This window comes from Mustelus asterias, chromosome 11 (assembly GCF_964213995.1).
Source record: "Mustelus asterias chromosome 11, sMusAst1.hap1.1, whole genome shotgun sequence".
NCBI classification, from domain to species: domain Eukaryota; kingdom Metazoa; phylum Chordata; class Chondrichthyes; order Carcharhiniformes; family Triakidae; genus Mustelus; species Mustelus asterias.
In genome coordinates, this window is record NC_135811.1 from 108,802,472 (window position 1) to 108,820,856 (window position 18,385).

General features: G+C 42.0%; 1 protein-coding gene across 3 annotated transcripts in view; it reads left to right on the forward strand.

Annotated features, from left to right (window-relative positions):
• aclya (ATP citrate lyase a) overlaps positions 1-18,385 on the forward strand; it is a 79,434-nt gene that overhangs the window by 44,119 nt on the left and 16,930 nt on the right. For 2 of the 3 annotated variants that reach the window (XM_078224255.1, XM_078224257.1), the window contains 6 exons: positions 5,555-5,584; positions 9,692-9,833; positions 11,297-11,465; positions 13,012-13,116; positions 16,829-17,025; positions 17,813-17,894. In XM_078224255.1, coding sequence (XP_078080381.1) covers positions 5,555-5,584; positions 9,692-9,833; positions 11,297-11,465; positions 13,012-13,116; positions 16,829-17,025; positions 17,813-17,894 — 725 coding nt within the window. The remainder of the gene's footprint in view (positions 1-5,554; positions 5,585-9,691; positions 9,834-11,296; positions 11,466-13,011; positions 13,117-16,828; positions 17,026-17,812; positions 17,895-18,385) is intronic. The other variant, XM_078224258.1, reaches the window with a different exon arrangement.

An 18,385-nucleotide genomic window follows, 5' to 3' on the forward strand; every position in this document is an offset into this window, starting at 1 on the left:
GCTTCCTTCAATCTCCTGTCTCCTTGCCTTTCACCGAGCAATGTCATTTACATAAGAGAAATTAATTCACTTTGCCAAACCCCTCTGTTCTATCTGCTGGTGACAACCTGATATTCATCACATGCCCCATCAACTTTCTGACTCACCCCCACTCTGGCCCTGCTGTTTTTCACCTTCCACGCTTTCAGAAGCTGAACATAAGATCAAGGAACAGCACTGTCTTTTTATGCAAAGCTCGTTGGCCTTATTGCTTATTTTGTTGCTTGAATATATTTTCTTTCTCGGATGTTTCCAAGGGGAAGGAGCAAGTTTGTGCTCGTTTGGGGGACCCTCAGTTTGAACACCCAAGATAGTCAGTACACTTAGTGTCCGCTCGCCTTTTCCTTTCAGGCTCCTTGGTCACAACAACCAGTTGAGGTTAGCAAAATCATGCTTCTCATTCGACCTACCTCATTCGGCGTGGTGGCACAGTGGCTAGCACTGCTACCTCACAGCGCCAGGGACCCTGGTTCAATTCCCGGCTTGGGTCACTGTGCAGAATTTGCATGTTCTCCCCATGTCTGCGTGGGTTTCTTCCGGGTGCTCCAGTTTGATCCCACAGTCGGAAGGACATGCTGGTTAGGGTGCATTGGCCATGCTAAATTCTCCCTCCATGTACCCGAACAGGCGTCGCAGTGTGGCGACTAGGGCATTTTCACAGTATCTTCATTGCAGTGTTAATGGAATCCTTGTGACTAATAAATAAACTTTAACTTTCATTTCCCCACTTTCTGAAGCTATTTGCATCTTCTGTCCATCGTATGTCTTTTCTCTGATTTTGTGCTTCCTATTGTCTCATGCTGATCTCTTCTGCCATTTGATCATTTTTTTGTTTTCTATTTAAACACTTTACACATTCAGTTTTTCCTGCCTTTTTTCCTTTTTTCCCTTTGTTCTTTAACGCTGTTCGTTGATATCTTCCAGTTTTGACAAAGGAACCATGCCCCAAAATATCCAATCGCTACGTTTGCTGATTTTTAAAATTTCAGCTTTGATGCATTTTTTAAAACTTTATTCACCAATGTTTCACTGTCAGAAGATCATTGGGCTTCAAAGTGAGATAATGTGTGGAAAGTATCTGCAAACCCTTGTACACTTCAGATTTAAAATATCAAATTTATACCGGAATTGTTGAGCTAAATATGGAAAGAGCACTGATGTTATACAGAAGTAGTTTGAAGCCTGAGGCTTTTTGAAAGCGATTCACTGAACTGGCATCATTGTACATTTGACAATTTATTATTTCCATAAAATTCTGCTTTCGTGCATAACCTGTGTGGCAAGCTATGAATTGAAATACTAAAATGAAAGCAAATAGAATTTATTTGTTGTTGCTGGTTCTATACAAGTAAGGTAAACAATCTGAATTGCTCTATTCCTCTTGGGGGATGGGCAATATTTGAGCTACTTTTAAGCAAGTGGATGAAGTCTGCTTCACTCGTTGCGGCCGAGGAATTGCTGAAGGATGGATAAAGCCAAACATGCAGTTTAGGTCCATTCCCGAGACCATTGTCAAACGCAGATGCCGCCTATCAACCTTGTTCACCATGGTGCACTGAAATATTTTTCTTATGTTTGCCTGACTTCATTCACCCTCTGTCATTGGGTATGGAGATGAATTCAGTTGCTTCAGTGGCTCACATGTTTCTGTTGCAACTCAAGCCTGGGGGACTTCCAGCAGCAGCTCAGTGTCGCCAGCTTGCATTTTATTTATACGTGAAGTATTTTTTAAATAGTGGAATATTTTTGCTGTGACTTTAGTTACATGTAGACTCAGAGACCAACTTGGAAAATAGGAAGTTGGTCTTCTACATGTAGAAATGTCATTCAAATGGCACAGTTTGATGTCCATCTCAAAATCCAGATTATATGTAATCTTGAATAAATTTTGATTGCACGGTTGTGATTTGTGTGATCGTGGTACCACTTTGATTTTTATTCCCTCATGCATTCTTTCCATAGCCTGCCGTGCTATTTGGTTGATAGGATCCTGGCTGATCTGATTGTGGCCTCAGCTCTATTTTCCTGTCTACCCCCCATAACCCTTGGTTCCCTTGTTGATCAAAAATTTATCCACCTTGGCCTTAAAAATATTCAACAGCACTGCTCTCTAGGGAAATGCATTCCAGACTAATGATCCTCAGAGGAAAGCTCACCTCATTTCCATCTAAATGGGAGACCCCTTATTTTTACACTCTGTCCCCTAGTTTGATTCTCTCCTATAAGGGAAACATCCTCTTGGCATCCAACCTGTCAAATCCCCTCATGATCTTGTATGTTTCAATTAGATCATCTCTCATTCTCCTTATCTTCAAAGGATACAGGCCTAACCTGTCCAATCTTTCATCATAAGATAACCCCTTCAATCCAGGAATTAGTCGAGTGAACCTTCTCTGAACTGCTAATGCAATTATAGTAAGGATACCAAAACTGCACTCAGTACCCCAGATGTGGTCTCACTGTAGCAAAACTTCCCAACTTTGCTCTTTCTCCTTGCAATAAATGCCAACATTCCATTTATCTTCCTCATCATTTGCTATACTGCATACTATTTGTAATTCATAAATCAGGACACCCAGGCCCCCCTCTTCCTCAGAACTCTATAGTCCCTCTAATTGGATAATATGCTTTCCTATTTTTCCTGTATTTTACTCCACCTACCAAATTTTTGCCCACTCACTTATCTATAATCTATTTATACTCCTTTGTAGACTCCTTAGTCCCTCTTCAGAACCTACTTTCCTACCTATCTTTCGTCATCAGCAAATGTAGCAGCCATAGATTTGGTCCCTTCATCCAAGTCATTCATATAAATTGAAAATAGTTGAGGCTCCAACACTGATTCCTGTGCCACTTTGTTAGTAACAGCTTGGCAAACTGAAATGACCCATTTATCCCTACGCTCTGCTTCCTGCTAGCTAACCAGTCCTCTATCCATGCTAATACGTTATTTCCTACACTGGGAGATTTTATTTTGCCTAGTAACCTTCAATGTGGCATCTTATCAAATGTCTTTCGGAAATTCAATTATACCACATCTACGGGTTCCCCTTTATCCACGTTGCTCGTTACTTCCTCAAGAACAAAGAAAATTACAGCACAGGAACAGGCCCTTCGGCCCTCCAAGCCTGCACTGACCATGCTGCCCGACTGAACTAAAACCCCCTACCCTTCCGGGGACCATATCCCTCTATTCCCATCCTATTCCTGTATTTGTCAAGATGTCCCTTAAAAGTCGCGATCGTATCTGCTTCCACTACCTCCCCCGGCAGCGAGTTCTAAGCACCCACCACCCTCTGTAAAAAAAAAAAAACAACTTGCCTCGTACATCTCCTTTAAACCTTACCCCTCGCACCTTAAACCTGTGGCCCCTAGTAATTGACTCTTCCACCCTGGGGAAAAAGCTTCTGACTATCCATTCTGTCCATGCCCCCTCATAATCTTGTCGACTTCTGTCAGGTCGCCTCTCAATCTCCATCGTTCCAGTGAGAGCAAGCCAAGTTTCTCCAACCTTTCCTCATAGCTAATGCCCTCCATACCAGGCAACATCCTGGTAAATCTTTTCTGTACCCTCTCCAGAGCCTCCACATCCTTCTGGTAGTGTGGTGACCAGAATTGAACACTATATTCCAGGTGCGGCCTAACTAAGGTTCTATAAAGCTGTAACATGACTTGCCAATTTTTAAACTCAATGGCTCGGCCAATGAAGGCAAGGATGCCGTATGCCTTCTTGACTACCTTCTCCACCTACATTGCCACTTTCGGTGACCTGTGTACCTGTACACCCAGATCCCTCTGCCTATCAATACTCTTAAGGGTCCTGCCATTTATTGTATATTTTCTATCTTTGTTAAACCTTCCAAAATGCATTACCTCACAAGAACGCCAATAAATGAGTCAAACGCTGATCTTTTTAACAAAACAAATCATGTTGACCTTTCCTAATTGCCTTGCGATTTTCTAAGTGCCCTGCTATAAGATCCTCAGGGAAAATGCTAGAATCTATCACTATGATGGGTGTTAGGCTAACAGGCCTGTAGTTTCCTGCATTAGTTGCCTCCATATTTGAATAGAAGAGTTATCTTCTCTGTTTTCCAATCTAATGGAGCCTTTCCAAAATCTAGAACTCTGGAAAATTACAACTGATGCCCCTATTATCTTAGCAGCCACTGGCTATCAGGCCCTGGAGATTTGTCAGCCTTTAGCTTCAATAGTCTACTCAGCACCCTTTCTACAGTGATAGTGATTGTTTTAAGTTCCTCCCTCCCTTTTACCTCTTGGTTCACAAGAATTTCTGTGGTTTTACTTTCTACAGTGAAAACAGATGCAAAATACCTGTTCAACGCTTCTGTCATTTCCTTGTTTCCCATTATTCATTCCCCAGACACACTCTAGATGACCAGTGTTCACTCCAGTTTCTCTCTTCCTTTTTAAATAATTGTAGAAACTTTCTACTTTTTATACTTCTAGCTAGCTTTCTCTCATATTCTCCTTTTTTAGTCATTATTTGCTGGTCTTTAAATTCTGTCCAATCTTTTGACTTGCCACTGATTGTCACAAAATTGTATATGCTTTCTCTTTCAGTTTCATGCCATCTTTAACTTGGCCATGGATGGCATGTCCTTTCCTAACTGTCTGTCTTTCTCACTAAAATGTATCTTTTCAGAGTATTCTGAAATAAGTCCTTTAATGTCTGCCATTGCATCTCTGTTGCCCTGTCCCTTAACCTAATTTCCCAGTTCACTTTAGTTAGCTGTCATCATATGCTCATAATTTCCTTCATGCAAGTTTAAAACACTAGCCTTAGACCCACTCTTATACTGAATGCAACATTCAATCATGTTATGATCACTGATACCTAGAGGTTCCTTCCTAATCATTTGTTCTTGCATTCTATTTGTGATTCATTTACCAGGATGCCCAGATCTCCCTCTTTCTCAAAGCTCTACCCAGATAATCTGATTTTCTGGACAGGTTCAGAGGCTCTTTATGAGGTCAATTATCTTGTTGCATTGCACATTATTAGGTCTGGAATAGCCTGCTCTCTGGGTTGCAGATTCCACTATTTCCTGATATCACTCGAATGGCCTCGCTGTAATTTTACACGGTTAATTTCCACCCAAAATGTAGATGACAATGTTTTCTGTGTGGGCCATGCTTCACTTAGAGTTATTGACTTTCCAGGATGGCTAGTAATTGGATAATCCTTTCAACGAACCGGCAAGGCAAGATTGACTGGTCTCTTTTTGTGCTATTTAAGATTCTGAGACTTTTTTGCCCTGCTCCACCTCAGACCACAATTCTCCACTGATTTGGGAACAGAGAGAAAAGCTGATCAGATTATTAAACTGCCTTGTGTTGCTGTGGTGGAAGTGTTCTCGTTTCTTGGGCATATTAATAGCAGTTAGGGGGAAAATGGGTATGTGCCCTATTAAGGGAGTATCAGGTGAGTGATGTGTTTAAAAGTCCTACTACATGTGATGCATTTCTTTTGTTGGTAATCTCTCTTTGACAGAAGGAAAGGCAAGGCAAGAAAAGAAAAGAGGTAGGAGGGCTACGGTTGGATAAATGTATGTTCATGAAAGGTGTTTGGTTGCTATTTACTACGCTGCTTTCCAACAGAGAGCTGTACTGTTTCTGCTTCATTTGAATTCAGATCAAATTAACCGTGGGTAAATCCCTGGGGTGTTTATTTACCTGAGACACCTGGGAATCAAAGAGATCAAACCCTCTTGGACACATTTTCTTTCTTGCATTTAAACAGTTGGTATGGAGAAGACCTTTGAGTTTATAATATAATGAAGCATTAACACTCAGCTGGCTGTTTGTAGGGTGGTATCGCTGGAGCTATGTACAGCAAGATGACTGCAGCATGACTCCATATTTTGGCTCTAAGCTCTGCCCATTCGACAGGGCACAGCTGGGATCCAAAGTACTCGAACAGCTGTGTGCAAGCTTGCCCTTTCTGTGACAATGGCTGACTAATTCTCGACTGCTTTTTGTAGCCACACCTCCACAATGCTTCTGCAGCTGCAAGAATCCTGCGAGGTTTACACAAAGTGAGCTTGCTCAAAAGACCTTGTTTTCATAAAGCTCTGAAGAGCCTCGTCAGCACTGTGTATTAACGCTGGCCCATCTGGTATCTCTTTGGCTTATTGTTGCCAGTGAACAGTATTGCAAGCTGCTGTTCATTTCAACCCTGTTTAAAATTATGCTCCATATTATGAGACCTGATTTAACCTGTTAGTTTTTCGCTCCCTTCAGACCTTCATGGAGTGAGAGGGAGAAAGTATGACAAGGATGGAATGTCTGAACTTTTGTAAAGAGCTCAGATGACACTTCCTTTTCAGCCATCCCTGTGCTGTCTTGCAGGTGATTTGGACCATCAACCCTGCATCACTGCTCGCACTGGCACTATCTGTATCCACATGTTAATTTAAGCATTTATAGTAGAGTGCTCTTCACTCTATAGTTCTTCATTCCCTTCTACCTCCACATCTGTACTCCCTTTTCAGGAAAGTTGGTGAATGGCAGTCGAGAAATAGATAGATTTAAAAAATCAGATATCTGAAATAAAACACAATGGTAGAAATACACAAGATCTATCAGCGTCTGTTCAGAGGGCAGGTTAATGTTTTGTAAGCAAGACAACTATCAGCTTGGAAGATAAATGAGACCTAATAGACAACCGCTGTCTCCCTCCCCTCTACTTTCAACTTCAGTCACCTCTGTTTTGGAGAGATTTATGCAAGTATTTTTCAATTTCATTTTGGTTAGCTACATGCCCTCTTTGTTCTAATTTATTGTGCACTAAGAACAGCCCTTTCTAAATTTCCCAGGCTGATGAAATGTGAACAGGACAGCCAGCAAGTAAGGTATATAAACACTACAAGACTGAGTTTACTGGGTTCCAAGGGCCGAGGGCTGATCACCACCTGCTCTGTAACCAAATAAACCTGTTGGACTTTAACCTGGTGTTAAACTTCTTACAGGCTGAACTGAGGCAGGGAAGGGAGTGTATAGCGAAAGTGAGAGAGTCATGCGTGCCAAATCTGTCACGGGTATAGTCATGAGGGACTAGTGCAGTCTTTGTGTAGCAAAGCTTCACAACTTTTCCAAGCTTGTTTTACTGTCTGTTCTCTCTACTGACTGCCTGTCTGACGAGACTTGGCACTCTTGACTTTTGCTATATTTGTCCTCCCCAGTTTCCGTTCTTTTTGTTCAGACTTGCATAGCAGGGTGTGCCCTTGAAGCCCAGACATCACCGTTCCATTGCCGCTTACATATATACTATATCTTCCTTGCTGGTTTTCCTGTTTGCATTTCATCAGCTTGGCAGATTTGGGAATGACTGCTCTTGATGCTATTGCTAGAAAACCAGAACCACAAGATTTGATAGTATCAGCATTTGCAATGTATGGCAACTAATGAGAACACTTGGTTAAACATCTTATTTGGTCTCTTAAGGGTCTTGGTCAATGCGAAGTCAGGGTACCTGTTTAACGAGGCTCACTTACCTATTGTTTTTGCTTGTGGTAAAGGACAGCCATGAGAAATAATAAATGGGTCCTCTCTTTTGAACCTGATGCTGGGTTGCCTCATCCCAGCAACACTTTGCATATCCTGGCAGCAAAAAGGAACCCATTCCATTAGCACTGCTGTCAACCTGCCCTGGCCTGAAGTTCATTTAGGAGCATCATGATTGAAAGACAATGGCACATGAAGTGACAATTCAGACTCTGAATAATTGTACAGGAGTTATCTTCTGTGTGTGCACTTCAGTGCTGTCTTTAGTGCAGTGCTTTGAGTTACATCCTTCAGTGAACCAGGTAAATTGCATGGTGGCCAATCAGTAGCGCAAACACTGAGCTTTCTGCTGGGTATCCCTGCACCCTGGGCAAGAAATCCGTTTGATTTTATTTTTCCCCCGATCTCTCAAATTTAAATGTAATATCTTCAAGAAACCGCCTTTCATTTAACAAAGGGGAATTTCAAAGGATCCATTGAATTCTGTTCTTTGACCTCTCACCTAAGCTCCTACCTGTGGAGATCAGTTTTTTTTTAACAAAGATGCTTTTGAATTTTTAAAACTTTAACCTTTTATTTACCTTACTATTTCTTCTGACGGTAAAAATGTCCAATTTGCCACTGCCCGGCAGCAGAGATATTTTCTCTAGATCTTAAAAGCTAGCACTGGACTTGTCAGTGCTCGATGAAGCCTTGTGCAAACGGGGTGGCACCACGGAGCCATTCTGTCCTGAAAGCAATGGTGTAAAGGTAAAGTTACTTTAACCATGCTGTTTTGACTTGATTGAAAATGGGTCCAATTGATAATGCAGAACTTTAAAATGCACAACAAATCAACAGCAACATAACGTCCACACCCTCTCCTCTGCAAATTATTTCTAAAATGGCAGAAAATACATTAAATTTAGGGTTTCATATGCTCCTCCTGAAGACACCAGAATGAGTAAATTTTCTCTGGACTGTTAATGTGGTACATTCACTCAGCTTTTTCATGTAGACCTGAAGGCAGGAAGAGAGTGTGTGATAGCGGAAGCCTGTATGTATGTATTTCATAGCAATATATGTACCCTGCAAGGGTGTCCAAACTGCAACCTGTGAGTCATGAGCATCTTGTGAACTGCTGCAAACCAGCTCCAGTAACCCAGGCAACTACATTCTGCTTTTGTTTATAATTATTGCTTGCTGGTTTGTTCTGTTTTGAATTTTCTGGGCCTGGTGACTTGGAAAAGGCTGTTCACAGCACTGTTGCCTCTTTGGATAAATCCTAATTCAAAACACTAGCATCTACTTGGGCTAGGCAATAAATGCTAGACTTGCTAATGACAACATGTCTTCTGATTGAATATTAAAAAACTGAGATGCACGTAAGTTAATCGACCAAGGATTTAAAATTATAAAATAATCCAGAGGCTCCATGGTACAAACCCATATGACCCACAAACGTAAAAAGCTTGGACAGCCCTAGTTAAGTGATTGCAGGATGCTAAGGGTATCTTGTAAAATATTTGTCTCTTTCTTGTCTCTTTCCTCCACTCTCCTATCCCCTCATCCTTGTTCCAAACAAACTGCAAACTCTACCTAATCAGAAACAACAGGTTTGCTTTGCAAATATCTTACCAATCAAAAGCTCACTATTCACTGAAGTGATACCTTAACACAAGTCCTGTTTGATTCTACCCCCAGTATAGCTGTGGTGGGTGGAAGTGGCCAGATGTTCAGTTTAAAATGGGAATAAAATTCAACTCTCCGTTTTCAAAGAATGCAAATTGAGAGATTACATCCTAAATGTGACAAAATTGTAATTAAAATTTGTGTATTTTATTGAGCTGGGTAAAGGAGACGTACTTTAAGAAGGAAGTTGGAAGGGAAGGACAGGGCTTTGAAGAAGCTATTGTTTTGTTTTGAAGCATCGCCCGTGACAGCCAATTTGTTGCACATGTTATCTTGTAATCTTGAGCTTAGTCATCAGGTTTCTTGTTGAGGTAGAATTTTGATATCTCCTCCAGCCCCCTTTCTTGTTCAGTCCTCCTGTTTTGCCTTTTGTGTATCCATTTTTTTGCCCTCCAAGATCCATGATGGAAACTTGAGTAAGACATGTCACTTAACTTGTGCTGTTGGCTTTCAGGTAAAGCCACCACCCTCTTCAGCCGTCACACGAAGTCCATTATTTGGGGAATGCAGACGCGGGCTGTGCAAGGAATGCTGGACTTTGACTACGTCTGTTCCCGGGATGAACCATCTGTTGCTGCCATGGTTTACCCATTCACGTAAATATGTTTCTCCATCCCCTCTGCATTTCTCACATTCCAGGTTTGGTGCATGCTAGGTGTTGACATGTTGGATTGTGATGTGACATTACGATCTTGTAATCTTGCAAGACACTGAAGCCTCTCAAATCTAGAAACACTTGCTATCCAGAATTTATATTATGTATCTGCAACTCCAGGCCTGACCACTTGTGGCGCTGCAATAAAGTTGGTAGTGATAAATCTCCAGACTTGTTCCAGGCACTACTGTAAAGATATGTTTATTTGTGCTCAGAACAAAGGAGACCACTTTCTGCATGTTTGCAGATGCTGTATCAGAGCCTGTACTTCACGCACAGCAATTTTGCAGATACTTAGCTGCATCAAACACTCCAGCTCCAAGTTAACTTGGATAATCCCAGGGAGTTTTCTGTTGGAAGCGCATCCCAGTTTAAAGCTGCTTATGAACCAGTAATTGACATAACTGGAGTCAAGAGTTTCATTAGCTTTTAAAAGTGGTTTACTGACAGCCCCATGCCGCAAACCCCTGCCTCCTCTCTCCTCTCTGCTCATTATCTCACTTCTCCCTCTGAGTCATAGAAATCATAGAAACCCTACAGTGCAGAAGGAGGCCATTCAGCCCATCGAGTCTGCACCGACCACAATCCCACAAATTTACCCACTAATCCCTCTAACCTACCCATCTCAGGACTCTAAGGGACAATTTTTAACCTGGCCAATCAACCTAACCCGCACATCTTTGGACTTTGCTCTTGGCTCACTTCCAGAAAAGTCGAGGAGTGGAAAGGAGAAGTGTGGAGGGAGTGAGGAGTAGTGGGGTGAACGAGAAGAGTGCGGGTGGTTAGGTGGGTGGAAGCAAGAGGAATGGAGGAAAAACAATAGCTGAGGTTAGAGAAACAGTGTACACGCCAGCCACTGGGGGCAGCATGTACTTCCTAATTTTAATTTCGTTTTTGTTGGTGGCAGGAGTTAGTGTTCTAACGTTATTCTAAAATCCAGGAATCCTTGGCCAAGCATTCTGGATTAGAGAGGTTACAGTGTAAATGACATCCAGTGGAAGGGCAAGTCACCAATACCTCAGGAAGTCACAAATTTTCATTTTTGTTCTGATGTAGTCATTATATTTTTATTGCCATTCACCCAATCCACTGCAGATCCTATGAACAGACTTCGGCTGCCCACTGGCCACCCAATGTCTTCTGCCAATTTCAGGCAGGGGTCACCTTGAATGTGTAAATCTCTCTGGGCCTCACTCTGGGCTTGTTGCTCACTCTGCCCACTCGCACAGGAGGATCTCAGTCAACAGTGAAATCAGAACATTAATACTTTTTATAAGATTTTAAAAGATATTTCTCTGCATCCAGTTTGAATTGAATCCTTTACTAGAATTTATTAAAGCTTGATGTTGCTGGAAATTGCCTGCCTTTTGTGTTCACGGTTCCTAATCCTGTCTGTCTCCATAGTGGTGACCACAAGCAAAAGTTCTACTGGGGCCACAAGGAAATCCTCATTCCTGTCTACAAGAACATGGCTGATGCCCTGAAGAAACACCCAGAAGTGGATGTCCTTATTAACTTTGCGTCGTTACGCTCAGCATATGACAGCACTGTGGATACCATGAACTTCTCCCAGGTTTGATGTTGTTTCACTCACTTTCAAATAACATTAAAATATAATAACATAACTAAAATATAGAGCTTGCTGAACAGGTTGGACAGCAAGACTGCTCTGGATGTTTTAACTTGCTGTTTTTGTCATTTGTCCCCCCAATGGGAGGGGTAAATGAGCTTTACAGTAAATTCTTAAAAATCTTTAGCACAAGGAAGGCTGTTTTGCCCTACTGGCTCATTCAAAAGGCTACCTTCTATATATTCCATAATAAAAGCAATATATTCCATAGTCCATGAAGTTGATATTTGTATACAGCCCATAAGGTACTGGGGAGACGATCACGTTGAGGATAATTTTATTAATTTAGTGAATATTCTAATCAGTGGTAATGGGCTCTAAGCTTTGTAATGAGATTTACTTTTAATCCGGCCGTTTTTATTTTTGCCAAGCTTTTATCGGTTACCCATGATCAAATTAAACAGTGGGAAAATCATTCCATACTTACTAGCTTGAATTCTTTTGAGGAAGTAAATAATTAATGAGGGTAATGCAGTGGATATAGTTTACGTGGCTTTTAAGGTCCCGTATGGTAGACTGGTCAGAACGGTAAAGACCCATGGGATACAGGGGAACATAGTGGGTTGGATCCAAAATTGGCTCAGTGACAGAAAACAAAGGGTGATGTTTTAGTGAATGGAAAATAACATTCATGGTTTGAGTGGGTGGAAAAGTGGCAAATAGAATTCAATCTGGAAAAGTGGGAAACAATGTATTTTGGGAGAGCAAAGAAAGCAAGAGAATGCACAATAAACAGGAAGATATTAAGAGGTAAGTGAAGTGAGAGTGCACATCCTCCGGTCCCTGAAGGTGGCAGGGTGGACTGATGAGGTGGTAAAGAAGGCGTATGGAATGTTTTCCTTTACTGCATGAGGTATGGAATACAGAAATATGGATATAATGCTGGAACTGTATAAAGCATTAGATGTGAAGAAAATATATTAGATACTTGTATAAAGATTAGGCCACAACTGGATTTTTGCGTACAATTCTGGTTATCACATTACAAGAAGGACTTAATTGCTCAGAGAGCACAGACAAGATTTACATTGTTGTTGGGGGGGAGGGGGAGAAGAGGACATGGATATCGTAGATGGGAAAACTTGTTTCCCTTAATGGAGCGGTCACTTACCAGGGGGCACAGGTTTGAGTGGATTGAAAGATTAGAGGTGATATTGGTAAAAACATTGAAGGTGGTGGGTGACTAGAATTTGCTGCCCGGAATACTGGTTGAGACAAACTGTCAACTCGGTTAAAATGTACCTGGAGCTATACAAGGCTTTCAAGGCTACGGACCAGATGCCAGAAGGTGGGATTAGAACGGGTGCTTAGTTTTGTTTAGCTGGTGCAAACGTGATGGACTGAATGGCCTCTTTCTGTGCCATAACTTTTCTATGGTTCTAACTCTGGAAGCTAGTTTACTAATCATGTTTTCTTCCTCCCTGCTTTTGCGGGTATACAAGATGAAATGGTTGTGCTTCAATCTTCCTGTGGTTCTTCTCTGCTGCAGATCCGGACAATTGCCATTATTGCTGAAGGAATCCCTGAAGCACTGACTCGGAGATTAATCAAGATGGCAGATGAGAAAGGTGTCACCATCATTGGGCCGGCTACGGTAAGAAAGGAGTCTTTATCTTTGAATATCTGCTTGGAACTGAGTATGGAGATTATCGAGATTAAGAATGCTTTTGGAGTCACATGACATAAGCACATCATCCTGTTGGGAGGAAGAGATTCTTGTTCTTTCCTGAGATAGCCTGATTCCTTGATTTGGAGAGGAGGGGGGAAGAGAGAATGGTTGGGATCGTGTTGATAGTGGGTCTGAGTGTAACTAGAGATAGGGGAAGTTAGCTTTGTTTGAAGCCCAGGGATGACGTGAATATTTCTGTCGACCCTTTTAATTATGTTGTTGTCCGAAGCTTATCTTGGTTGGGAAGGTTAGGGCAGTAGCTACTTTGATACCTTTCCTGCACCCTGTGGCACTAGATGAGGGAATAGGCTGTCCTCCCCAGAGATGTCCAGAGGATAACTCCTTGAGGTTCAGGTTCCCCAGTGGGTAGTAAGTGTCCTCTTGCATGCGGAGCCTGCGTGAGAGCCCTGGATATTTGAGCTCTGCATTTTCTGAGCTTCTATGAGGTTATATAGCTCTATTGCTGAAATCCTGCTCGAGACAGTGTACACGGTCAAACCTTTTTTATATGTGGTCTTATCCTGGTGTTTCTCTCTCAGCGAGGTTTCCTTTTATTTTCTGGGTCAGTAGGGTGCTGAGGCAAGTTTGACTTGTATTTAGTACTGCAGGTTTCCCTCTTGGGAGGGGAAGGATTCCCCAAAATATCACGTTTCTGGATGTCTTGATGATTCATTCTTTCTTGGGGATTCCTTGGTGGGGAAATTAGTTAAATTTTCTGGCTGATGGTGGGGCTTGAATGGCACGTCTGGTGTGGCTGAAGGTGAGTGAGGCTTGTTTTGGCGATTATTCTGTATTGTACTGGATTTCAGGAGTTTTGACATTATTTGGTAAAATAGAAGAGCACTTTCTCTTGTGTTGCAAAAATGTTTCCTGGTGTTACCTTGCTCAGGATAGTTAGATGTCCTTCTTGATGGATATTTCATGAATATTGTGTGGGGGTGTGTGTGGGTCTTTTTTGCTTCTAAGGAGTGTGTATAACTTTTTTTAAAAAACATATCTTATTGATCAAAATTGTAGTAACTCAGCTCCACTCCTTCACTGGAATGCTCATTCAGGATTGACATCTTGTTTTGTGTCTATTGGAGACTCATTAAAAATACAGACTTGCTGTGCCAGAGACGAGTGGAGTGGCAGTGTTGAAAGGAGAACATAACTTCATATGAAGTTTAATTACCCCCTCCTGGCCAATTTATTTTGAAAACATTTGCATTCTGTTTTTCTACCCCCAAAGGTGCGAGAAAATGTCACCTGTCACAGCTGGATGAGAATTGCTTCACTGATACTGTCCAGTTCATTAGTGGTGTGGCTTTGTGCCAGCTGGTTCTTTAGCCGCAAGCAGAGTGGAGCAAACTGTCCTTCACTCTCCTCTTCCTGCATGTTCTTTTCAGGCTGGGTTATGGCCTGGATAAGATCTATCTGACTTGCCCTTACTTTCTCCAAGCTTAAGAAGCTGATGCTAAGATCTGGTTGGTGAATAGGGGTGACACTTGGGCCTTCTCTCATCTCTGGCTTAGCCTCTTGTTATTGTGTGCACTACCCCACTGAGCTGAGTGGTTACCCGGATGTGGAGATAGATTAGATAGTGGCTGTCAATGCTGCAAGCATCCTTGGAACACTAAGGCAATTAATTAAAAGTAAAATACTGCGGATGCCGGATGAGGGTGGCACAGTGGTTAGCACTGCTGTGTCACAGTGCCAGGGACCCTGGTTCAATTCCCGGCTTGGGTCACTGTCTGTGCGGAGTTTGCACGTTCTCCCCATGACTGCATGGGTTTCCTCCGGCTCCTCTGGTTTCCTCCCATAGTCTGAAAGACGTGCTGGCTAAGTGCATTGGCCGTGCTAAATTCTCCCCCAATGTACCCGAATAGGCACCAGAGTGTTGCCGATTAGAGGATTTTCACAGTAAGTTCATTGCAGTGTTAATGTAAGCCTAAATGTGACACTAATAAATAAATCTCAAACCTGAAATAAAGCTAGAAAATGCAGGAAATACTCACTGGATTAGGCCATATCTGTGGAGATAGCTAACGTTTCAAATAATTGAACTTCCACCTTAACTGGAAGAAGTTAGAGATATAATAGTTTTTAAAGAGAGACGGAGGCAGGGAGAAAAGAACAAACAGTGGTGGAATGAATAGAGAAAGGCAAAAGGGGGTGGGAATGGGACAAGTATGGGGAGATGAATCAAGATGACACATAAAAAGCTGTGTGCATCATTCTGTTGAAATTGTTTCTCGGCTTTAAACTTCAGCATCTGTAATCCAGATGTGTTTTATCCTCCGTTTCTATGATGTTTTAGGACTGCAGAGAACTGACTTGATGTTTCTAATCCAGATGATATGACCATACTGGTTTAAAGTCCCGCATCATTCACATTGAAGTGACATGTTCAACACCTTCACACACACTATTATAAGTCACTTCAGTTGCTTTTCAAATACTTTTTAAAAAATTTAATTTATATTCTCGATGTTTTCACCAAGTTGATGACTCCTCACTTGGGAAGAAGCACTGTGAGCAGTCATTTATGTATTTCAAATGGGCTATAAAACATCTGACCGTGGGCCAGTGCTATTCATCTGTGCCAGCTGCAAAAGTGACGGCCACTTGCAATTTGGCCTCTATAGCCACAACAGACTTTGTTACAGCCACGATGCAGTCCATCCTCTCCCGAGGTGGCCTGTGTGTATTTTGCATTTTTGCACAGCGAGCTGACTTCAGCTAAGGTAGCATTCAGAGTGACCTCGGGAGGGGAAATCATCCAGGTTTCCTGTTCCTGATCGCTGTCCAGGAACTCCTGGTGAAATATGTACAAGTGGCCATTAGGTGAGGACTTGATTGTGACATATCTCGAGATCAAATAGCTGGCGAACACTTGCTACTTGGGTCTGCATGCGGAAATCGCAGTTGAGTGCTGGAGAGTACCCCTGGAACTGCACCCCATGAATCAGTCCCCTTGTGATATTGAATACATGAGTTGGAACGTCTTGTTGAAGTTGTACAAAACATTGGTCAGGCCATACTTGGAATACTGTGTACAGTTCTGGTCACCCTATTGCAAAAAGTATATTATTAAACTAGAAAGAATGCAAAAAGATTTACTAGGATGCTACCGGGACTTGATGGATTGAGTTATAAGGAGAGGCTGGATAGACTGGGACTTTTTTCTCTGGAGCGTGGGAGGCTGAGGGGCGATCTTATAGAGGTCTATAAAATAATGAGGGGCACAGATCAGCTAGATAGTCAATATCTTTTCCCAAAGGTAGGGGAGTCTAAAACTAGAGGGCATAGGTTTAAGTTGAAAGGGGGAAGATACAAAAGGGTCCAGAGGGGCAATTTTCTCACACAGAGGGTGGTGAGTGTCTGGAACAAGCTGCCAGACGTGGTGGTAGAGGCAGGCGGGTACAATTTTGTCTTTTAAAAAGCGTTTAGCCAATTACATGGGTAAGATGAGGATAGAGGGATGTGGGCAATTGGGACTAGCTTAGGGGTTTAAAAAAAGGGTGGCATGGAAAAGTTGTGCCGAAGGGCCAGTTTCCATGATGTAAACCTCTATGACTCTATGATAAAATTTGAGTAGAGAAAGTGCTGCTTTGTTTGCAACTTGTTTCATGGTTTATATCATGGTGTTTTTCAGGTGGGCGGCATTAAGCCAGGCTGCTACAAGATTGGAAACACAGGTGGAATGCTGGATAACATCCTAGCCTCCAAGCTGTATCGCCCGGGCAGTGTAGCGTATGTCTCTCGTTCTGGTGGAATGTCGAATGAGCTCAACAACATAATCTCCAGAACCACCGATGGTGTTTATGCAGGGGTCGCTATTGGTGGAGATAGGTAAGAATTGTGTGCAGGATGACTGTTTGAAAAGCTGTGGGATCTTTCCCTCATTGAGGGTCCTTACCAGCTGATATTTCAGTGGCAATAGAATTGCAGCTTATTGCCTGCTTATTAAATACTCTCTCCGTTACTGATACTGCTGCAATGGAATAAGCTTTCAATTAATTAAAAAAGAAATAGTTTATCATTTAACCAACTAATTTCTAAAATTGAGTGGATTATAGTAAGAAGTTTAACAACACCAGGTTAAAGTCCAACAGGTTTATTTGGTAGCAAAAGCCACACAAGCTTTCGAGGCTCTGAGCCCCTTCTTCAGGTCATGAGTGGATTATATCAGGCTTTCACCACTGGAGGGTGTCCAGCAATAGCAGAGTAAAAATTGACTCAGGTCTGACATTCCATAATTAATTTTGTGAATTTCTTCATCTACCCTGCAAAATGTGAATGAGACAATTTCATTCCAAAAGGTTCCAAATGACACTCAGTACACTCATTAATAACATAGTCGCCCCTTCTCTGCAGAATCTAGAATATCATCTGTTTAAAAAAGATGTTCAGCTCAACATTCAGTTTGCTGGGTGCCACTGCTTTCACTGTATAAGGAGCTGTTCCTTGGACTGGATCTCACCTGGGACTGCATCATTTTTTAAAGCTTATTTGATTATAATTAAATCCATTTCAAAAATGTTAACAATTGCGGGGGGGCGCGGGGAGGAATCTTTCACGTTGAGTAAATATTAACTTGGAAAAATGACAAAGGGTATTATTTCCCTTCCCTCACCAGGTACCCAGGATCTACATTCATGGACCATGTCTTACGTTATCAGGACACACCAGGAGTTAAAATGATTGTTGTCCTTGGAGAGGTGAGTGGCTCCAGGTGTCATTGGTTGAAGTCCTGAGGCAATGTTCCAATTCCAAACTGGTTCCAATTCTAAACTATTACCAATCTTTTGTTTCTAGTAAGAGAACTATTGTCTGATTGCGATTGGGCAGAGGCACCTCAGTTGTGGCACAGGCGATGTTTGGGTTATGATGCTTTTTAGGAGGGTATTTTGCTTTCTGATGCAGCAATATTTTTATCTGCCATACATCTTTACAGTTTTTAACTTCTCACAAAGGAAAATTGTCTTTTAAAAATCTGATTCTCGTGTATATTTTGAGTTTCCTCACTTTTTTAACTTATTTTTTTATGTGGGGGTGATGGGAAGAGGAGATTGGAGGTGGGAAAATTTTCACAAAATGCACCAATATCCCACGGCATTTTGGAAATATCACCAGCCGCCGCCTCAAAACTAAAAGGCACAAGTCAGGAGTGTGTTGGAATGCTCTCCACTTGTCTGGATGAGTGCAGCTA